The sequence below is a fragment of the Equus caballus genome, chromosome 15, assembly GCF_041296265.1.
Source record: "Equus caballus isolate H_3958 breed thoroughbred chromosome 15, TB-T2T, whole genome shotgun sequence".
NCBI lineage: Eukaryota > Metazoa > Chordata > Mammalia > Perissodactyla > Equidae > Equus > Equus caballus.
The window spans coordinates 97,761,872-97,776,547 of record NC_091698.1 but is presented as its reverse complement, the minus strand read 5'-3'; the positions used below and the strand labels follow the sequence as shown (position 1 = coordinate 97,776,547).

Sequence of the window (14,676 nt, the reverse complement as noted above, 5' to 3'; positions counted from 1 at the left end):
AGAAGCACAGAGCACAGGGGTCAGCATGTTGGCAAAAGTTGTAGTACGAGAGTCAGAGGTGCAAACCCATCCTATAGGAAACATAAGGCTGCTCCTCTGGATAGAGAAAGATCCTCCCTTGCCTCGTTAAAACAATCCTGAAAATGGGGTATCTGCCAGGAGCCTTTGAGATACAATGGCATTCCCCTGGTAACCCAGAGACTCAGTAACAGTTCCACTCCAAGCATCATCCTTGTGCACATTTGAAATAAATTATTCTCACTTCCTGTTTTGTCACATATCTGTGTTTCTACCAATCTTGTAGACCTCAGAGAAGAATCAGATTGGCATTACGTCCAGCTCAGTGACCCCTGGCCAGACCTGGAGCTGTTCAAGAAGTTGCCTTTTGACTACATTATTCACGATCCCAAGTATGAGGATGCTAGTCTGATTTGTTCACACCATCAGAGCATGAAGAGTGAAGGTCAGATTTCAAATCACTTGCTTCACCTTCTTCCAGAGTACGTGTGACTAGCCTCTTGAAGGGATGAGCTGGATTTTGTTAGTGATGAGCTGAATTATCAGGTGGTGGTGAATTAACCGGTGGTGCCTGGTCGAGAAGGGAGGTCGCCACCTCAGCGGACTAGGAAGGGGTCTTCACCGAACCCACGGAGGAGGACTTGCTGCTCAGTGGGTGCTGCTGCTGCTGAGGACACTGTTGGTGATTTGTCATGGTCACACTATCTGAAGGTTCTGGTTCCTAGAGGATCAAACACATGTATGTTCGTTTATGAATTTGAATTGCCGTAACGAAATGCACATATTTCCCTCCCTGTCCACAGGCTCTTGTTTTCTCCCTTCTTCTTCAGGGACCTCTGACTTTCACAGTATTGTGACGCTGCAGGGTTTCAGGGTCACCATCAGCAAACACTGAATATTAGTGTCCAGTGTGATTATAAATACTGGCTAGAAAAGTTTGCAATGTAAGAGGAAAATACTCACCAGCCTGCATTTCAAACTAATAATTTTCTCTTCATTGTTGTCAGAATAGCTCACTTTCACTGCAGGGTCCTTCATATAGGCCAGTCTCTAATGGAGGTTAAGCATTCAAATCTAAATCCTGCTACGGCATTTAAAAAAATGGGGACAACTTATCTGCATTACGGTATTTGCATATTAAGTTGGCAATCCGTTTACATTGTCAAGTAGCGAATCCTTGAATATGTGTTTGTAAAACATCTGTAGGCCCCCCGTGTGTGACACCGTGTCAACCGTCTGTTCGTTTATCCCACTGAGACTGTCATCTCAGGGCCCAGACAGGCGAGAGGCCGTCGAGGTCGACCACCTATGAGAGCGTTTCAGTTTGAGTAGACCAGGCAAAGAATGTTTGTTCTGCCTCCTGCTGCTCTTTAATGCTGCCGGTTTCGTGCAGACAGAGGGATGTCCCGGAAGCCGGAGGACCTCTATGTGCGGCGTCATACGGCGCGGATGAGGCTGTCCAAGTACGCGGCCTATAACACATACCACCACTGTGAGCAGTGCCACCAGTACCTGGGCTTCCACCCCCGCTACCAGGTAGGAGCTGAGGCCCATGGCTCTGGGAGCGCTTCAGGTAGCTCCCTGCCACGTGCTTCACCTTGGCTGACGTCGTTGCTTTCACGATCGCTTCAAGTTTTCATTTGGAGTTGGAGATGGAAAGTTCTGGAAGCCCTTGCTTCCTGGTCTACTTGCATCCTCAGTTTCCTTCAATAATCTGTGAAATTGTTGCTGATGCTACAGAACAGTGATTCTCCTGATGTTACACATTTGTTAGTGGCAAAGTTAACTGACTGTAGATGTCTTACTTTTCTTTAGGTCCTAGCAAGTTCAAAAGTTAGCTCAGTGTGGCAGACACGTACTGAGGGCTTCCTATGTACCAGACACAGACAGAGATGAATAAGCTTTGTCCACATATTCAAGACTGCATTTACAGAGCACCCACTACATGCCAGGCAGTGTGCTAGGCGCTTCTTAAATCTTGGTACTTCCCAACCTTATTTCGTGATAGAAGACAACATTTGCCTGGATGCTGTAAATGGATAAACTACTGACCCAGGGCTCTGGCTGGTCACCTGAAGGTGTCTGGTTCAAGCCACAAAGTACACTGGTTAGGGAACCTGACCTGTCTAGTTTCTTATTTAATTCTCATGAAAACCCCACGAGGCAGCAGTAATCTCCCCATTTTATAAGTGAAGCTCTGTCATGGGTGGGAAGCAGAGGAGAAGAGTTTGAAGAATCAGTGGGAATTTGCCCGGGGACCAAGGCAGATAGAAGGACAGGGAACAGCATGTGCAATAGAGGGGGGACATGGGGTCTCTGGGGGAATTGGAATTAGATTTGAGTCAGCTACTGCTGGAGCATAAAGTGCAAGGGGTGGGTAGTCCCAGGAGAGGAACCTGGAAAGGTGAGACAGAGAGCAGGCCACAAAAGCCCTCGATGCCATGGGGACGAAGGTGGACTTTTTCAGCAAGAACGCTAAGGAGGGGCAGGTGCAGATGAGGGGGAGGTCACCGTGGAGAGCATGGGCGCAGAAGCAGGGCGGCGGGAGGCTGGTGTCCAGGGCTCTTGAGAAGAAGTGACTAGAGGTGAGGCTAGACTTGGAGATGAGAGTGAGCCCGTGACCTCTGAATGTCAGTTTTCATGTCCGTAAAATGGGGATGATGACAGTACCTACTTCACAGGATTGTTAATTACAGTGCAAGGAGGGTAAAAGGGGGCCTGGACATAGTAAGTGTGATAGAAGTATACAGGTATATACTACTATTGTTATAATTGTTTTAATATTATTACACATAATGCTTATGATGAAAAAATACATTTATTACAATTAAAAATGAGATCTATAGTGTGACTGCTTTAGTTGGTAACTCAGCATGCCTCTGGGTCAAATCCAGAGTCCAGAAGGGGTTGGCGCCTGAATGGAGTCACTGGGTGAAGCATGATCGGAGTTAAAGATGGGAACAGATTCTAGCTGAGTGGGTATGGTCTCCAGTAGCAAGACCTGAGTGGCTATACTTGGTATTGGTGGGTTTCTCATGCTGTGAAACCTGTGGGTTTCTCATGCTGTGGGGCAGAGATGGCAGTGACCTCTGTGTAGTCATGGCCACGATGGGCCTGGGTTCTTCTGGGGGGCAACGATGGACTCTGATGACAAGCTCTGTCCTTTCCCTCGCACCTCAGCTCTATGAGTCCACCCTGCACGCCTTTGCCTTCTCTTACTCCATGCTAGGAGAGGAGATCCAGCTCCATTTCATCATCCCCAAGTCCAAGGAGCACCACTTCGTCTTCAGCCAACCTGGGGGCCAGCTGGAGAGCATGCGACTGCCCCTCGTCACAGACAAGGTACTGGCTTTGCGTCCCAGTGGGTCAAATCAACGTGGCTGCACACGACCACTGAACTGGAGACCTAGAGACTGTCGTTGCCCGATGAGTCAAGGGCATGTGGGGCAGGGTGGAGAGACCGACAGGCTGATTGAACCTGGAGGAGCCTGGGGAGCATGTGGGCTTGGGGTCCCTCAGTCACGTGTGAGCCTTGCTCTACCGTTTACTAGTTGTGTTATGGGAACTTGTCCCCCAGTATCTCTGACCCTCATCTCCTCATCTGTAAACTTGGTCAATAATAACTCTTGCCAAAGCTTGTTGTGAGGATTATTTGGAATAACTGATGTAAGGCGCCAGCACAGTGCCTGGAAGATAAGGAGGGCTGAGTAGGTGTTCGTCCCTTCCACTGTCGTGTCTTTCATGCTCTGTTACGGGTCCTTTAAGCAGGCCGAGGTGGTAGAGTAGCATCGATCGTGACTCCCTCAGGGCCGGTCACCCAACTTCAGCAGTCACAAACTCACGGCCGGTCTTGTCTGTCCTCTTCTCTTCGCATTCCTGTTTTATTTGGAAGCGAATCCCAGACATTGTATCATTCCGCTCATCAAGATTGAAGAGTTTATCTCTAACGGATAAATTTCTGCTCTTCTGAAGAGAGTCTTCTTAATAATCCGTCGTCTCTGTGACCGCCATTCTCACAGAGATGCTCCTCCTGCAGTGATGGAGGATTTGTCTGTTGCTCCACTCCTTTTCCAGCCAGTTCCAATCGGGACTGGTACTGAGCACCAGCTGCTTGCACAGCTTTGTAGCAGGTCCTTTGAGGAATTCAGAGGGAATGGCAGACCTAGCTTGGCCAGAGGAACTTACTGTTGAGACAAGAGTAGAAGAAAACATAGTTATTTATATAAAAGATTCACAGCCTGAGCGTATAAATAGCTAGGCTATGTGGGTAAGTGATTGGGAGATGAAGTCATTCGAGAACAACGTGTACTCAGAGCACTCAGAGGGACTGCTCCACGTCGTCCGTCCACCTCCAGCAGGCTAGCCCAGGCTCGTTCCTGGGAGGGTTCTGAGGGAGGGTGGAATGTATCAGGCCTCCTGAGGCCCGGCTCAGAACTGGCACACGGTCATTTTTGACAAGGCTAAGCCGGACTCAAGGAGTGTGGAAATAGACTCCATCTTTTGATGGAAGATGCTGCAAGGTCACATTTCAAAGTGGGGAGAGTCGTTGTCACCACAGTTACAAACACTTTCCCTCATTATGTCTATACTTTCCAGAGTCACGAATATATAAAAAGTCCAACATTCACTCCAACAACTGGCCGTCACGAACACGGACTCTTTAACCTGTACCACGCAATGGATGGGGCCAGCCATTTGCATGTGCTGGTTGTCAAGGAGTATGAAATGGCTATTTATAAGAAATACTGGCCCAACCACATCATGCTGGTGCTCCCGAGTATCTTCAACAGCGCTGGAGTCGGTAGGCATTTTTAACTTGGCTTACTCAGTAAAATCTCTGAATAGAGACTTGAGAGAATGTTCTGGAAATGGAAGCGTTAAACATTTTTAATCAAGCTTTTTGACTTTGAATGTTTCTTTGAATATTCATTTTCTTCGATGTTTGGTTATTGATTCATGTTCTCAATTGTTAGAAAAGCGAGAATAAGCAGGCAAATATGTGTGCAAATTGGAGAGCAGTGTTTTCCTCCCTAGAATTTCCTCTCCCCAGTCAACAGCCCGTAGTGGATGAGAGAGGCAGCATAGGACCATGGGGCTGGTCTTGGGGTGGAAGCTCGATGGACGGTTCGAATCCTAACTGAGGTTTTGTCCTGTGTGGATGTCTGTGAGGGACAGACCTGAGTCAGGGGTGGTTTTGCCCATTCCAGGCGCCGCCCATTTCCTGATCAAGGAGCTCTCCTACCACAACCTGGAGCTCGAGAGAAACCGGCAGGAGGAGCTCGGCATCAAGCCGCAGGACATCTGGCCTTTCATCGTGATTTCTGATGACTCCTGCGTGATGTGGAACGTGGTGGACGTCGACGGTGGCGGCGAGAGAAGCAGGTGAGCTGCCTGCCTGCTGCCGACCAGAAGGACGCACGAGCACATCTCTTTTCAGTGGGGGGTTCTCGTCCACCCTCTGAGGACCACAGAGGGTGCTGCACGTTAGAAGGCGTGGCTTGTGGCCGACAGAGGCCTTCATGTGCAGACTCACATTCCAAGCTTTACTTTGAGTTTTAAATTTTTTAAAGAATTTATCGAAGTGAAATGTATCTGGAAAATCACACAATATCTATTCAGTGTAAAATATATACAGAAAGGAAAGTATGATACATATACAGAAATTTTCACAAACTGACCACATCCATGTAACCAACTCCCGTCTGAAGAAACGGAACGTGACTGGTGCCCCAGAAGCCCCCTCCTGTCGCCTCCCAGTGCCTTCCCCCCTCCCTAACCTAACTCCTAACAGCTAGCTGTGTTTGCATTTGCTGTGTGACATTAGGGAATGTCACATCTGAATGTTTCAACTTAGGGCTGCCTGATGGCTTCTGATTATTTTTGGCTTGTTTTTTTGAGAGACAACATTAGGCTAGCTCACCTCTTTTGTGTTAATGACATCCTGATGTGACAATTACCATTAATCACTGTTCTAGAAAAAAGTGTTTTCTGTATGACAGAGCTATACAGAGCTTATGAGAACAGGGATCTGCTTTGCTTTGAGTATTCTTGCTGCTACTTTCCCGAGGGCAGGAGCTTGGCTGGCAGCTGAGATGGAAGAGAACTGAACTTTTCAAGCTGCCTTTCTGAATTTCATTCTAAAGCAGGAGTTAAAGTTCTGGAATGTCAGAGTGGCCAAGGCCTTAGAGAGTTTGGTTTAAGCCCCTCAGTTGGGGAAAAGAAAGGTGAGGTCCAGAAAAGTTGAGCAACTTGCCTGAACAATCGTGCACAGAACTCTCATCAGCCGACTCCCAGCTGTGGAGTCGCTCCCTTCAGCCCGCCCTCCCTGGTCATCAGGTGTCCCTCAGTGTCTTCACAGACCTCAGACGCTGTCATTGTGGGGTGGGAGGTGTTGACGTGCTCCCTCCTTCCTTCCCTCCTCTGTCACTTGGAATTCACAGTAGTAGAAAGGCTCATTTCCCCACCATTTTACCTTCAGATCTGTGAACTGGAAATGCAAGGTGCTTTGGCACAGCGGAAGGAAGGCGGGTTTTGGAAGGAGACAGCACTGTTCAAATCCAGACTCTACTGAGTGACAGACACTGGGCAAGTCATTCGGAGCCACTTTTTCCTCATCTTCAAAATTAGGGTGATAATGCCCATGTCCTAGGATTGCTCCGAGGATAAATGACAGTAAATTTGAGGTGCTTAGCACGTGTCTGGGTTGTGATGGATGCCGTCTGCACCAGCCCCACCCAGCACGTAAGGTTCAGTTGGAAAGCCAGCATCCAGGGGGCCTGGCTGTTGTTTGCATGTCAGCTTAGGATGTCCATCTCCCTCCTTCAAGCAGGGAATTTTCCTGGTCAGAAAGAAACGTCTCTTTGAAGCACATTATGCAGCACATCGAGGCGTCCCCCAACATCACGCACTACGCCCTGATCGGCATGCGGAAGTGGTCCAGCAGGACCGGGTGCCGGGAGGTGCGTGAGCCCTTCTCCCGCTGCCACGTGCACGACTTCATCATCCTGAACGTGGACCTGACCCAGAACGTGCAGTATAACCAGAACCGGTGAGTTCCCGCCCCACCGCAGCGTCAGCACAGCCCCCGTCCCAGAGCCCTCTGAGAGGGGCAGCCTTAGGCCTGGAGGACGGTTGCTCCTCCTCTGCCCTGCAAACCAGAGGCTTCCCGCCCATGGCGTTGGCCTGGCACCTGCTGTCAGCCCTTACGTTTTTGGGTAGTTTTCTTGTATAGTATTTTGGAGGGGAGATTTGCGTAAGATCATTCAACTTCCTTCATTAATTCACATGATACTTTCTCTAGTGACTTACCCTGTGCTATGTGTTTATGTACTTCTCTTGCTTTTTTGGCTCCCTCTCCGAACACATCACTTTTTAGGAGCTTTAGCACTTAAGAAAACTATAATTTCCATATGTCGCTCTCAGTGGTTCTAACCGCAGAAGTGCTCACGTCTCAAGAATAACCCAATAACTAGTGTTTACTGAGCATCTCTGTGTGCCAGGCAGTGGACACACTGCCCGAGGTGGTCCACATAGGAGTGTTGATTTTTGAGCCGGACAGACCTGCTGAGAATCTGGGTTCAGCTACTTTTCAGCTTTGTGGTTTAAACAGGTGACTTGCCATCTCTGAACCTTGCTTTCCTCAGCTATAAAAGGTGGCTGATGTTTTTAGCCTGGGAGATTTGTCATTTTCTTTTTAACAAATAGATGAAGTGGTGTTTATCAAGCCCCTCACACGGTGCCTGGAAGGTAGCATATGGTCAAGAAACGGCAGTCCTCTTGTAGTTTAAGCCCCGGTGCATCCTACCTTTCCTGGTGCAGACACATCACGATTTGTCCTGTTTTCCTTGTTCGTTCTGGCTTGTATGCCTCCCTGGAGGAAGGTCGTTAAGGCAGGAACCAGCCTCCTCTGCCTCCCTGGCCCCAGTGCAGGTGTGCGTGCTCCCTTATCTGGTGGGGTGTGAGCTGCCTCCTGTGCCATCTGCCTCTCCTCTGCTTCTGAGCAGGTTCACGTGTGACGACGTGGACTTCAACCTGCGGGTGCACAGCGCCGGCCTCCTGCTGTGCCGGTTCAACCGCTTCAGCGTGATGAAGAAGCAGATCGCGGTGGGCGGGCACAGGTCCTTCCACATCACGTCCAAGGTGAGTGTGGCTATGTGCTGGGCAAGCTGAGTGCCCGCTGGGTCTGCCGCCAGCAATGCCGTGGTGTGAAAACTGAAAGTGGGAGCTGGTGGGAGGCTACAGGGTTGCCTTCGAGTCAGTAGGGTGGGCTTCACCGCTGGGGAGTGTCAGTCAAGGTTTCCAATTGTGTCTGCTCAGCTCACAGCCACCACCAAAACCTCCTGTGTGCTCCGGCGCTGCCCACCATGCTCTCCCTGATGGCCCCCGTGCACGTCTCCGTCACAGCACTCGGTGCTCTCTCGTCTGGCTCCTCCGCTGGACAGAGCTCCTGGGGGCAGGTGTGGTGCCACCAGGACAGTGGCTGGCCCTGTAGCTGTCTGGATGGCACTGATGCGCTAGCTTGATAGCTGTGCTGTCTGTCCACGAGCCAGGCTCTGGGTAGGGAGATGAAGGATCTGATTGTGTGGGCACTGGCTGGGCAGGCCTGCGGAATTTCAGATGCGAGTCCCAGCAAGCCCTCAGGGTTCTGCCCTCCAGGAGCCATGAGGGCCGGCCTATCCCTGCCTGAAGGTCTCCGATCCCTGGGCCAGAGCCTGGTCTTACTTTCCACCTCCTGTGGACCCTGACTCTTGTGCTGATGATGTCAGCCAGTTCTAATGGCAGCTGCCTCTTCCAGCCTCTGTCCCTCCTGGTGTCCCCTAACTCCCTAGGTGGTTGCCATCCCTGAGCTGGGTCACGTCTGATCTCAGACCCAGTTGCACCCACTCCGGCCCTTTCCCATCAGCAGGGAGTGCAGCTTCCCTGGGAGGGAAAGTCCATCCTCATTTCTCCTGCAGAGTAGCAGGATGCTTCAGGAAAAGCTCTGTACTTCCAGAGGAACCTGGAAATCATTTAGTTAGGTCCCCCCACCCCCACACTGAGATTTCTCTCTGAAATTGTGTTAGATTTATGGTTTAATTTGAGAAGAATTGCTGTACTTTACCGTATTTTTTTTTACTGTGCTTTTCTTTACTGTATTAAATCTTTCTACCAAAGAGCTTGATGTGCTTTTAAAACTAATTTTTCTTTTATTTCCCTCTGCATCATTTTTTAACTCTTTGGTATTTTATCTTTATTCCTATTTTGAACATAATCTTATTTTTCCATTAGGTTTAAAGCATCTTGACTATATATAAGAAAGCTGGTAATGTTTTATAGTCTTTCACTTGAATGAAATAACTGTTTTCATTTATTGATTCCTGTAACATTTACCGCACACGCAGCCCCTTCACTCAGGAGTATGTGGCCTAGCCGCTGAGACAGATGTTAAACAAATAAGTAGTGAAGTGCCATTGTGATGAGCACCGAAGGATGACGTGTGTGTCACAGGGGGACCCAGCCTTGCTGGGGGTGGAGGCAGGAGTCTGTGTGAGTGTCCCTGAGGAAGTGACATCAAAGCGGAGCCCTGGAGGATGAGAAAGAGCCACCTCTGCAGGCACAGGGAAGAATCCGGGCGAAGGTGCTGAGGGGTGGGAGCAAGGACCTTGGCATGGAAGAAGCACCAAGGGGCGGGGTGCGGGCGAGGGGCAGAGATGAGCTGGAGAAGGAGCAGGGCCTTATCTGCCATGGGAAGGTTCTGGACTTTTCTCGAGGAGTAATGAGAAGCCGTTGAAGGTGTCCAGCAGAGGATTTTATTAGCTTTATTTGTGTCAGCAGTCTCTCTGGCTACAGCGGCCAAGGAGTAAGAGACTGTGGGCTCGGGTGGCCGGGCGGTTGAGAGGAAGGGCAGTGGGTGTCAGCAGGGTACAGATAGGATCTGGGGGTCGGGGAAGGCTGACCGTTCCTAGAGGTCTGCACTCCTGGATTTGGGGAAGAGTTCCCAAGGTCTGTTGGCTCTCTCGTTTTTTCCTAGAGCAGACAGCCAATTCTCTGCATGGAATGGTCAGTGTCTGCAATTCTTACTGATCACATTGATCAGTTTTCACACGTCGCGCTTTGGTAAAACCTAATTTTCTTAAGAAAGAGTTTTATTGTCTCAGGTCCCATCATCTCAGCTCACATCCGCTCATTTATGTGTTCTCAGCTCACAGCACTGCCCTGCCACAGGGCACTCCCCCTGGATTCCCACAGCCCGGAAGCCTTGGGACGGGCATCCCCGCTCAGTGGCTGAGTGGCTGATGCCGTCCCTCTCCATGCAGGTGTCTGACAGCCCCGTGGCCATCGTGCCAGCCCAGTACATCTGCGCCCCCGACAGCAAGCACACGTTCCTCGCGGCCCCGGCACAGCTGCTGCTCGAGAAGTTCCTCCAACACCACAGCCATCGCTTCTTCCCGCTCTCCCTGAAGAACCACGGCCACCCCGTGCTGTCGGTCGACTGCTACCTTAACCTGGGGTCTCAGGTAATTTCAGAGGGGCGCTGTCCAACCCATACATCAGGGGAATTCCTAAAATAGATAGGCTGGAATCAGGGACTTAGAATTGTCAGTACTCACCTACTTCATCTCAGGTGTTTAGCCCACTTTACAGCTGATGAAATAAAGGCTGAGAGGGTTCCTGTGGTTTGCCCCAATATAATAAGTTAGGAATCAAACCCAATTCTGATGCCAAAACGTTTCTGATTCTCAAGTGAATTAATGAATAGACGAATTGGGATACATCTCTTGGAATTGATTTTTAGGATATAGATTTGGAAATAACATTAAATATTGTTTCTGGCTCCCAAAACCTCGATCTTGTAAGTATTTGTCAGATGCAGAGCCCCAGCATAACGTTGTTGAGTATTGCATGGAAAATGATGTTTTCTCTTGGATTCCTTCCTTTTCAGATTTCCGTGTGTTATGTGAGCTCCAGGCCCCACTCTTTAAACATCAGCTGCTCGGACTTCCTGTTCAGTGGACTCCTGCTGTACCTCTGTGACTCTTTTGTGGGAGCCAGCTTTTTGAAAAAGTTTCATTTTCTGAAAGGTAACATCCCATACTCTTACCTTGGGCCTTGACTTGACTTGACTGCCTGTCATCACCTGGCCCCTTGGAGGAGGTGACTTCTGGTCCTCGTCCTTATGTGCCAATGGGTAAACTGAGGCTGAGAGGGACTATGACTGCCCCAACCATCAGGGAAGTGTGAGAAGGCTGGGACGGGACCCCAGGGTGGCTCTGTCCCCATGGCTATCTGGGTAGAGATGAGACACGTCCCCTTTCTTTTAGATGAATAGCAGATATTGCCAACTTTTGTGTTCCTTTTCAGTCCAAATTCTTACCATGAGCACGCAGACGCCCCAGGATGTTTCCTCCTGCTTGTCTTGGGGTGCTGCCTGCTGCTTTACTTTTACTCTAATCTTTCTCCTGTCACTGTTTTCATGCTAGAGTGGTGCAGAGTGACAAACATTCATTGTATATGACTTAAAAAAATTATTTCCAATCAGGCTGGGATCCCTAACCAGTCTTCACTTTTCTCTGATTGGTCTTTGCTCTGGCCGTCCTCCCTAGCAGGTGTCTAGTGGGCAGCCACTCTCTGGAAGGCTGGAAGGCCTTGGGAAGTAGGAGGAGGTCTCCACACAGTCTCTGCCCTGGGGAAACGTTTCATGTCGTGGGAGGGACGACATGTAGGTAGGAAGGTAGGTTGGTAGACAGACCAATAGAAGGAATGAATGAACAAGCAGAATGATGTAGCGATGTCCACTAGGAATCGAGAGGAGGGAGAAGTCACGTGCCTGGGCATCTGGGGAGAGGTGGGAGCTGCATCGGGCCTGGATGGGTGGGCACCTCGGATGGGAGAAGGTGGGCGCAGGCTGTGCGGTTGGCTCAGGCAGGACGGTTCGCAGCAAGGCTGGAGCTCTGAATGCTTCACTTGCCGTCTGACCGGTCTGTCTCCCTCCAGTTCTCCTCCTCTGCGCACTTCTTTGGCAACCTTTCTCCTGCCTCCATGTGGTCTCGCCTGCCAGACTTGCCCAATAGCATTTGCACTCTGTCTTGCTGAGGTTATGAGGCCTTCCGAGGGAAACGAGGTCCCTGGACATCTGGTCTTCCCTTCCACGCAGCGTCGTATTTCGTTATCTGCAAGTAGAATCCAGGCGGTAACTTTCCTTTGGATAAATTCGCCTGTTTTCTTCACACGCCTCTGCCATTGTCCACGCAGGTGCCACCTTGTGTGTGATCTGTCAGGACCGGAACTCACTCCGCCAGACGGTCGTCCGCCTCGAGCTGGAAGATGAGTGGCAGTTCCGACTGCGCGACGAGTTCCAGACCGCCAATGCAAAGGAAGACCGACCGCTCTTCTTTCTGACCGGACGACACATCTGAGAGACACCAGCAGATTCTCCAGAAGAGTGGAGTGCTCAGAACCTCATGCTATTGAGGCTAAAAGAATTCCTGGAACCACAGGGTGTTTGAACTGGAGCGGGCCCCAGAGACTGTCTGCTGTGCACCCTCCTCATGGTACGTGGCAGGGAGCCGAGGCCCAGCGATGGATGGAGATTTATTGAGAGTGAAGAGGATGAGTGGCTGGCGAACAGGACCACAAACCCAAGCCTCCTGGGTTCTGGGCCAGGCCGTGTTGCCCTGGGCTATGTCAAAGTCCATTTTGTGAAGACAAAGGTTTGCCCACCGTCATGTCATCCATATGCTTCTGTGGACAAACTTGACTTTTCTTTTAGTTCTTAAGGATCACTCTTGGATTATCTCGTAGAGGCGCCAGTATTTCAGGCGACAGATATGATGTTAGCTGTGTAGGTTTCCCTGTCACCTACTACAAAGCAATATTCCAGAAGAACATTGTAACCGTAAAGGCTGGGGACAAGAAAAAACTGCGTGGGTCACTTGATAAGAATTATGAGTTGTTTACAAGTTGCCCTTTTAGAAGCTAGCCCAAAGGCGTCCACTGTAATAAAGGAAAGCAAATTGTTTTCCCTCCGAGCAAATATAATTCTCTTAAAACGGTATAGGGCAATTCCCTCCCTCTTGGAAAGGGCGAAAGTGGAAAGAAACTTTCTTTAAAACTAAAGAGGTTTCAGGAAGGAAATTAGGGTTACAGAGGTTGATGTTAAGAAAAGCATTTGCCTTACAAAGGAAAGAGGAGCAAATTGGTTACTTGAAACCAGCAATGAAAACAACCAAAGTGATATGTAAACGAGTTAATAAGAACTAGACTTCCGACTATAATTTATTGAAGCTCAGTTTTCAGTTCCTTAAATAGTTTGTTTTCTCTTATGAGTGACCGGTCCCTGACGAGAGAGGAAGGGGACCGATGAGAGAAGAAGGCAGGGGTGTTCCATGATGCCCACACGTTCGCTTGCCTGCTGGAACATTTTTTTAAACCAGCATGTTAGAGTGCCACCTACAGGCCGGATGTTGGGCCCGGTGCTGTCACAGTTACCACCTCGCTTAATCCTTCCAACAGCCTGTGTGGTGGAATGATTCTCCCACTTGAAAGATGAGAAGGTTGAGATGCAGAGGGCACCTCCCCAGGCGGGAAAGCAGTAGAAGCACAAGTCAGACTCCTGGGTTCTGGACTCCAGAGTCTGTCTCCCCCTGCCCCACATTGCTTTTGGAGTGGCCCGTAACCCAAGGAAAAGTTTACTGGTACTCAAAACTTGATCATCAGAGAGCATTCTTAGACATCCATCGCAGACATTTATAAGCACTCTAGTGGATAACAATCCAAGAAGAAATTATTTTAAAAGATGATGCCAAAGAGTTGATGTCAATGTTTTCTTCCCTAAGAAAAAAAATCCGTGAGTATAAAAGATTAGATGAATGTTCATAAAATGATTCCTTTGTATATGCCATTATTCCTATTTTGGAATAAAAACTTATTTTCTTTAGTTATTTCTGTCTTTTGTAAATAGTGGCTTCTGTGCTATTCTTCCCATTTTATTAGTTAATTTAAACTTGAAAAAGCAAATATTCTTGTTTGTTCCAGCCTTATAAATAAAACTTATAATGCATTTATTGTCTCTTTGGTGGGAATGAATTGCATTGTTTTGAGAGGAAGTGGTGTGGCCAGGGGTCTCCAGGGGCTGCCTGCTTAAAATCTCATGGCACCACAGAAAAGACAGTTCTGGAAAGGAAATAGGAATAAATCCATAAGAGCAGGGGTGTATTAACACGTGGCGGAATCCCTGAAAGAGAAAAGGCAAACCGAATTGGGAATGGAGAACACAGCAGTTCAGAGCGTGCAGAGAAGACTGCCACACAGGATGGTGGTTCTAGGGGTGCGCTGAGTTTCCAAGGGGCTAAAGTAGCCGGGGGGGGGCCCTGGGTGTTCGTCAGGATGATTAGCGGGGAGCGGTGGGAGCAGTTAGGCTGTTGGATTCCTCCCAGTCCTCCCACTGCCCTCCCAGTTGTCCACCAACCTGGGCTCAGCAGCTGGCAGTGGCTATGGCTTAAGCAGAGTCTGGAACCCAAGCAGGAATAGGGCAGGGGGGCCAGACCCTTGTGAAGACGAGCTGTTGGCGCTGCCTTCTCCATGGCATTGTCCTGTCCCACAGTCACTTGGACAGTTATGGTAAACAATAAACAAGCAGGAGCTCCCTCAAACTAAAACACAACTAAAACTCATGAAAAA

General features: G+C 49.3%; 1 protein-coding gene across 28 annotated transcripts in view; it reads left to right on the top strand.

Moving 5' to 3' along the window:
* Window positions 1–14,056, top strand: part of GREB1 (growth regulating estrogen receptor binding 1) — a 141,888-nt gene extending 127,832 nt beyond the window's left edge. For 13 of the 28 annotated variants that reach the window (XR_011426594.1, XM_070236665.1, XM_070236664.1 and 10 more), the window contains 10 exons: window positions 305–463; window positions 1,412–1,554; window positions 3,199–3,360; window positions 4,615–4,819; window positions 5,226–5,400; window positions 6,845–7,066; window positions 8,022–8,157; window positions 10,314–10,514; window positions 10,940–11,078; window positions 12,250–14,056. Coding sequence is in view for 25 of the 28 variants with exons in the window: in XM_070236665.1 (XP_070092766.1) it covers window positions 305–463; window positions 1,412–1,554; window positions 3,199–3,360; window positions 4,615–4,819; window positions 5,226–5,400; window positions 6,845–7,066; window positions 8,022–8,157; window positions 10,314–10,514; window positions 10,940–11,078; window positions 12,250–12,413 (1,706 nt within the window). In the remaining 3 variants the exon portion in view is untranslated. The remainder of the gene's footprint in view (window positions 1–304; window positions 464–1,411; window positions 1,555–3,198; window positions 3,361–4,614; window positions 4,820–5,225; window positions 5,401–6,844; window positions 7,067–8,021; window positions 8,158–10,313; window positions 10,515–10,939; window positions 11,079–12,249) is intronic. The other 15 variants (XM_070236668.1, XM_070236667.1, XM_023619516.2 and 12 more) reach the window with 3 other exon arrangements.
* Window positions 14,057–14,676: the final 620 nt, after the last annotated feature.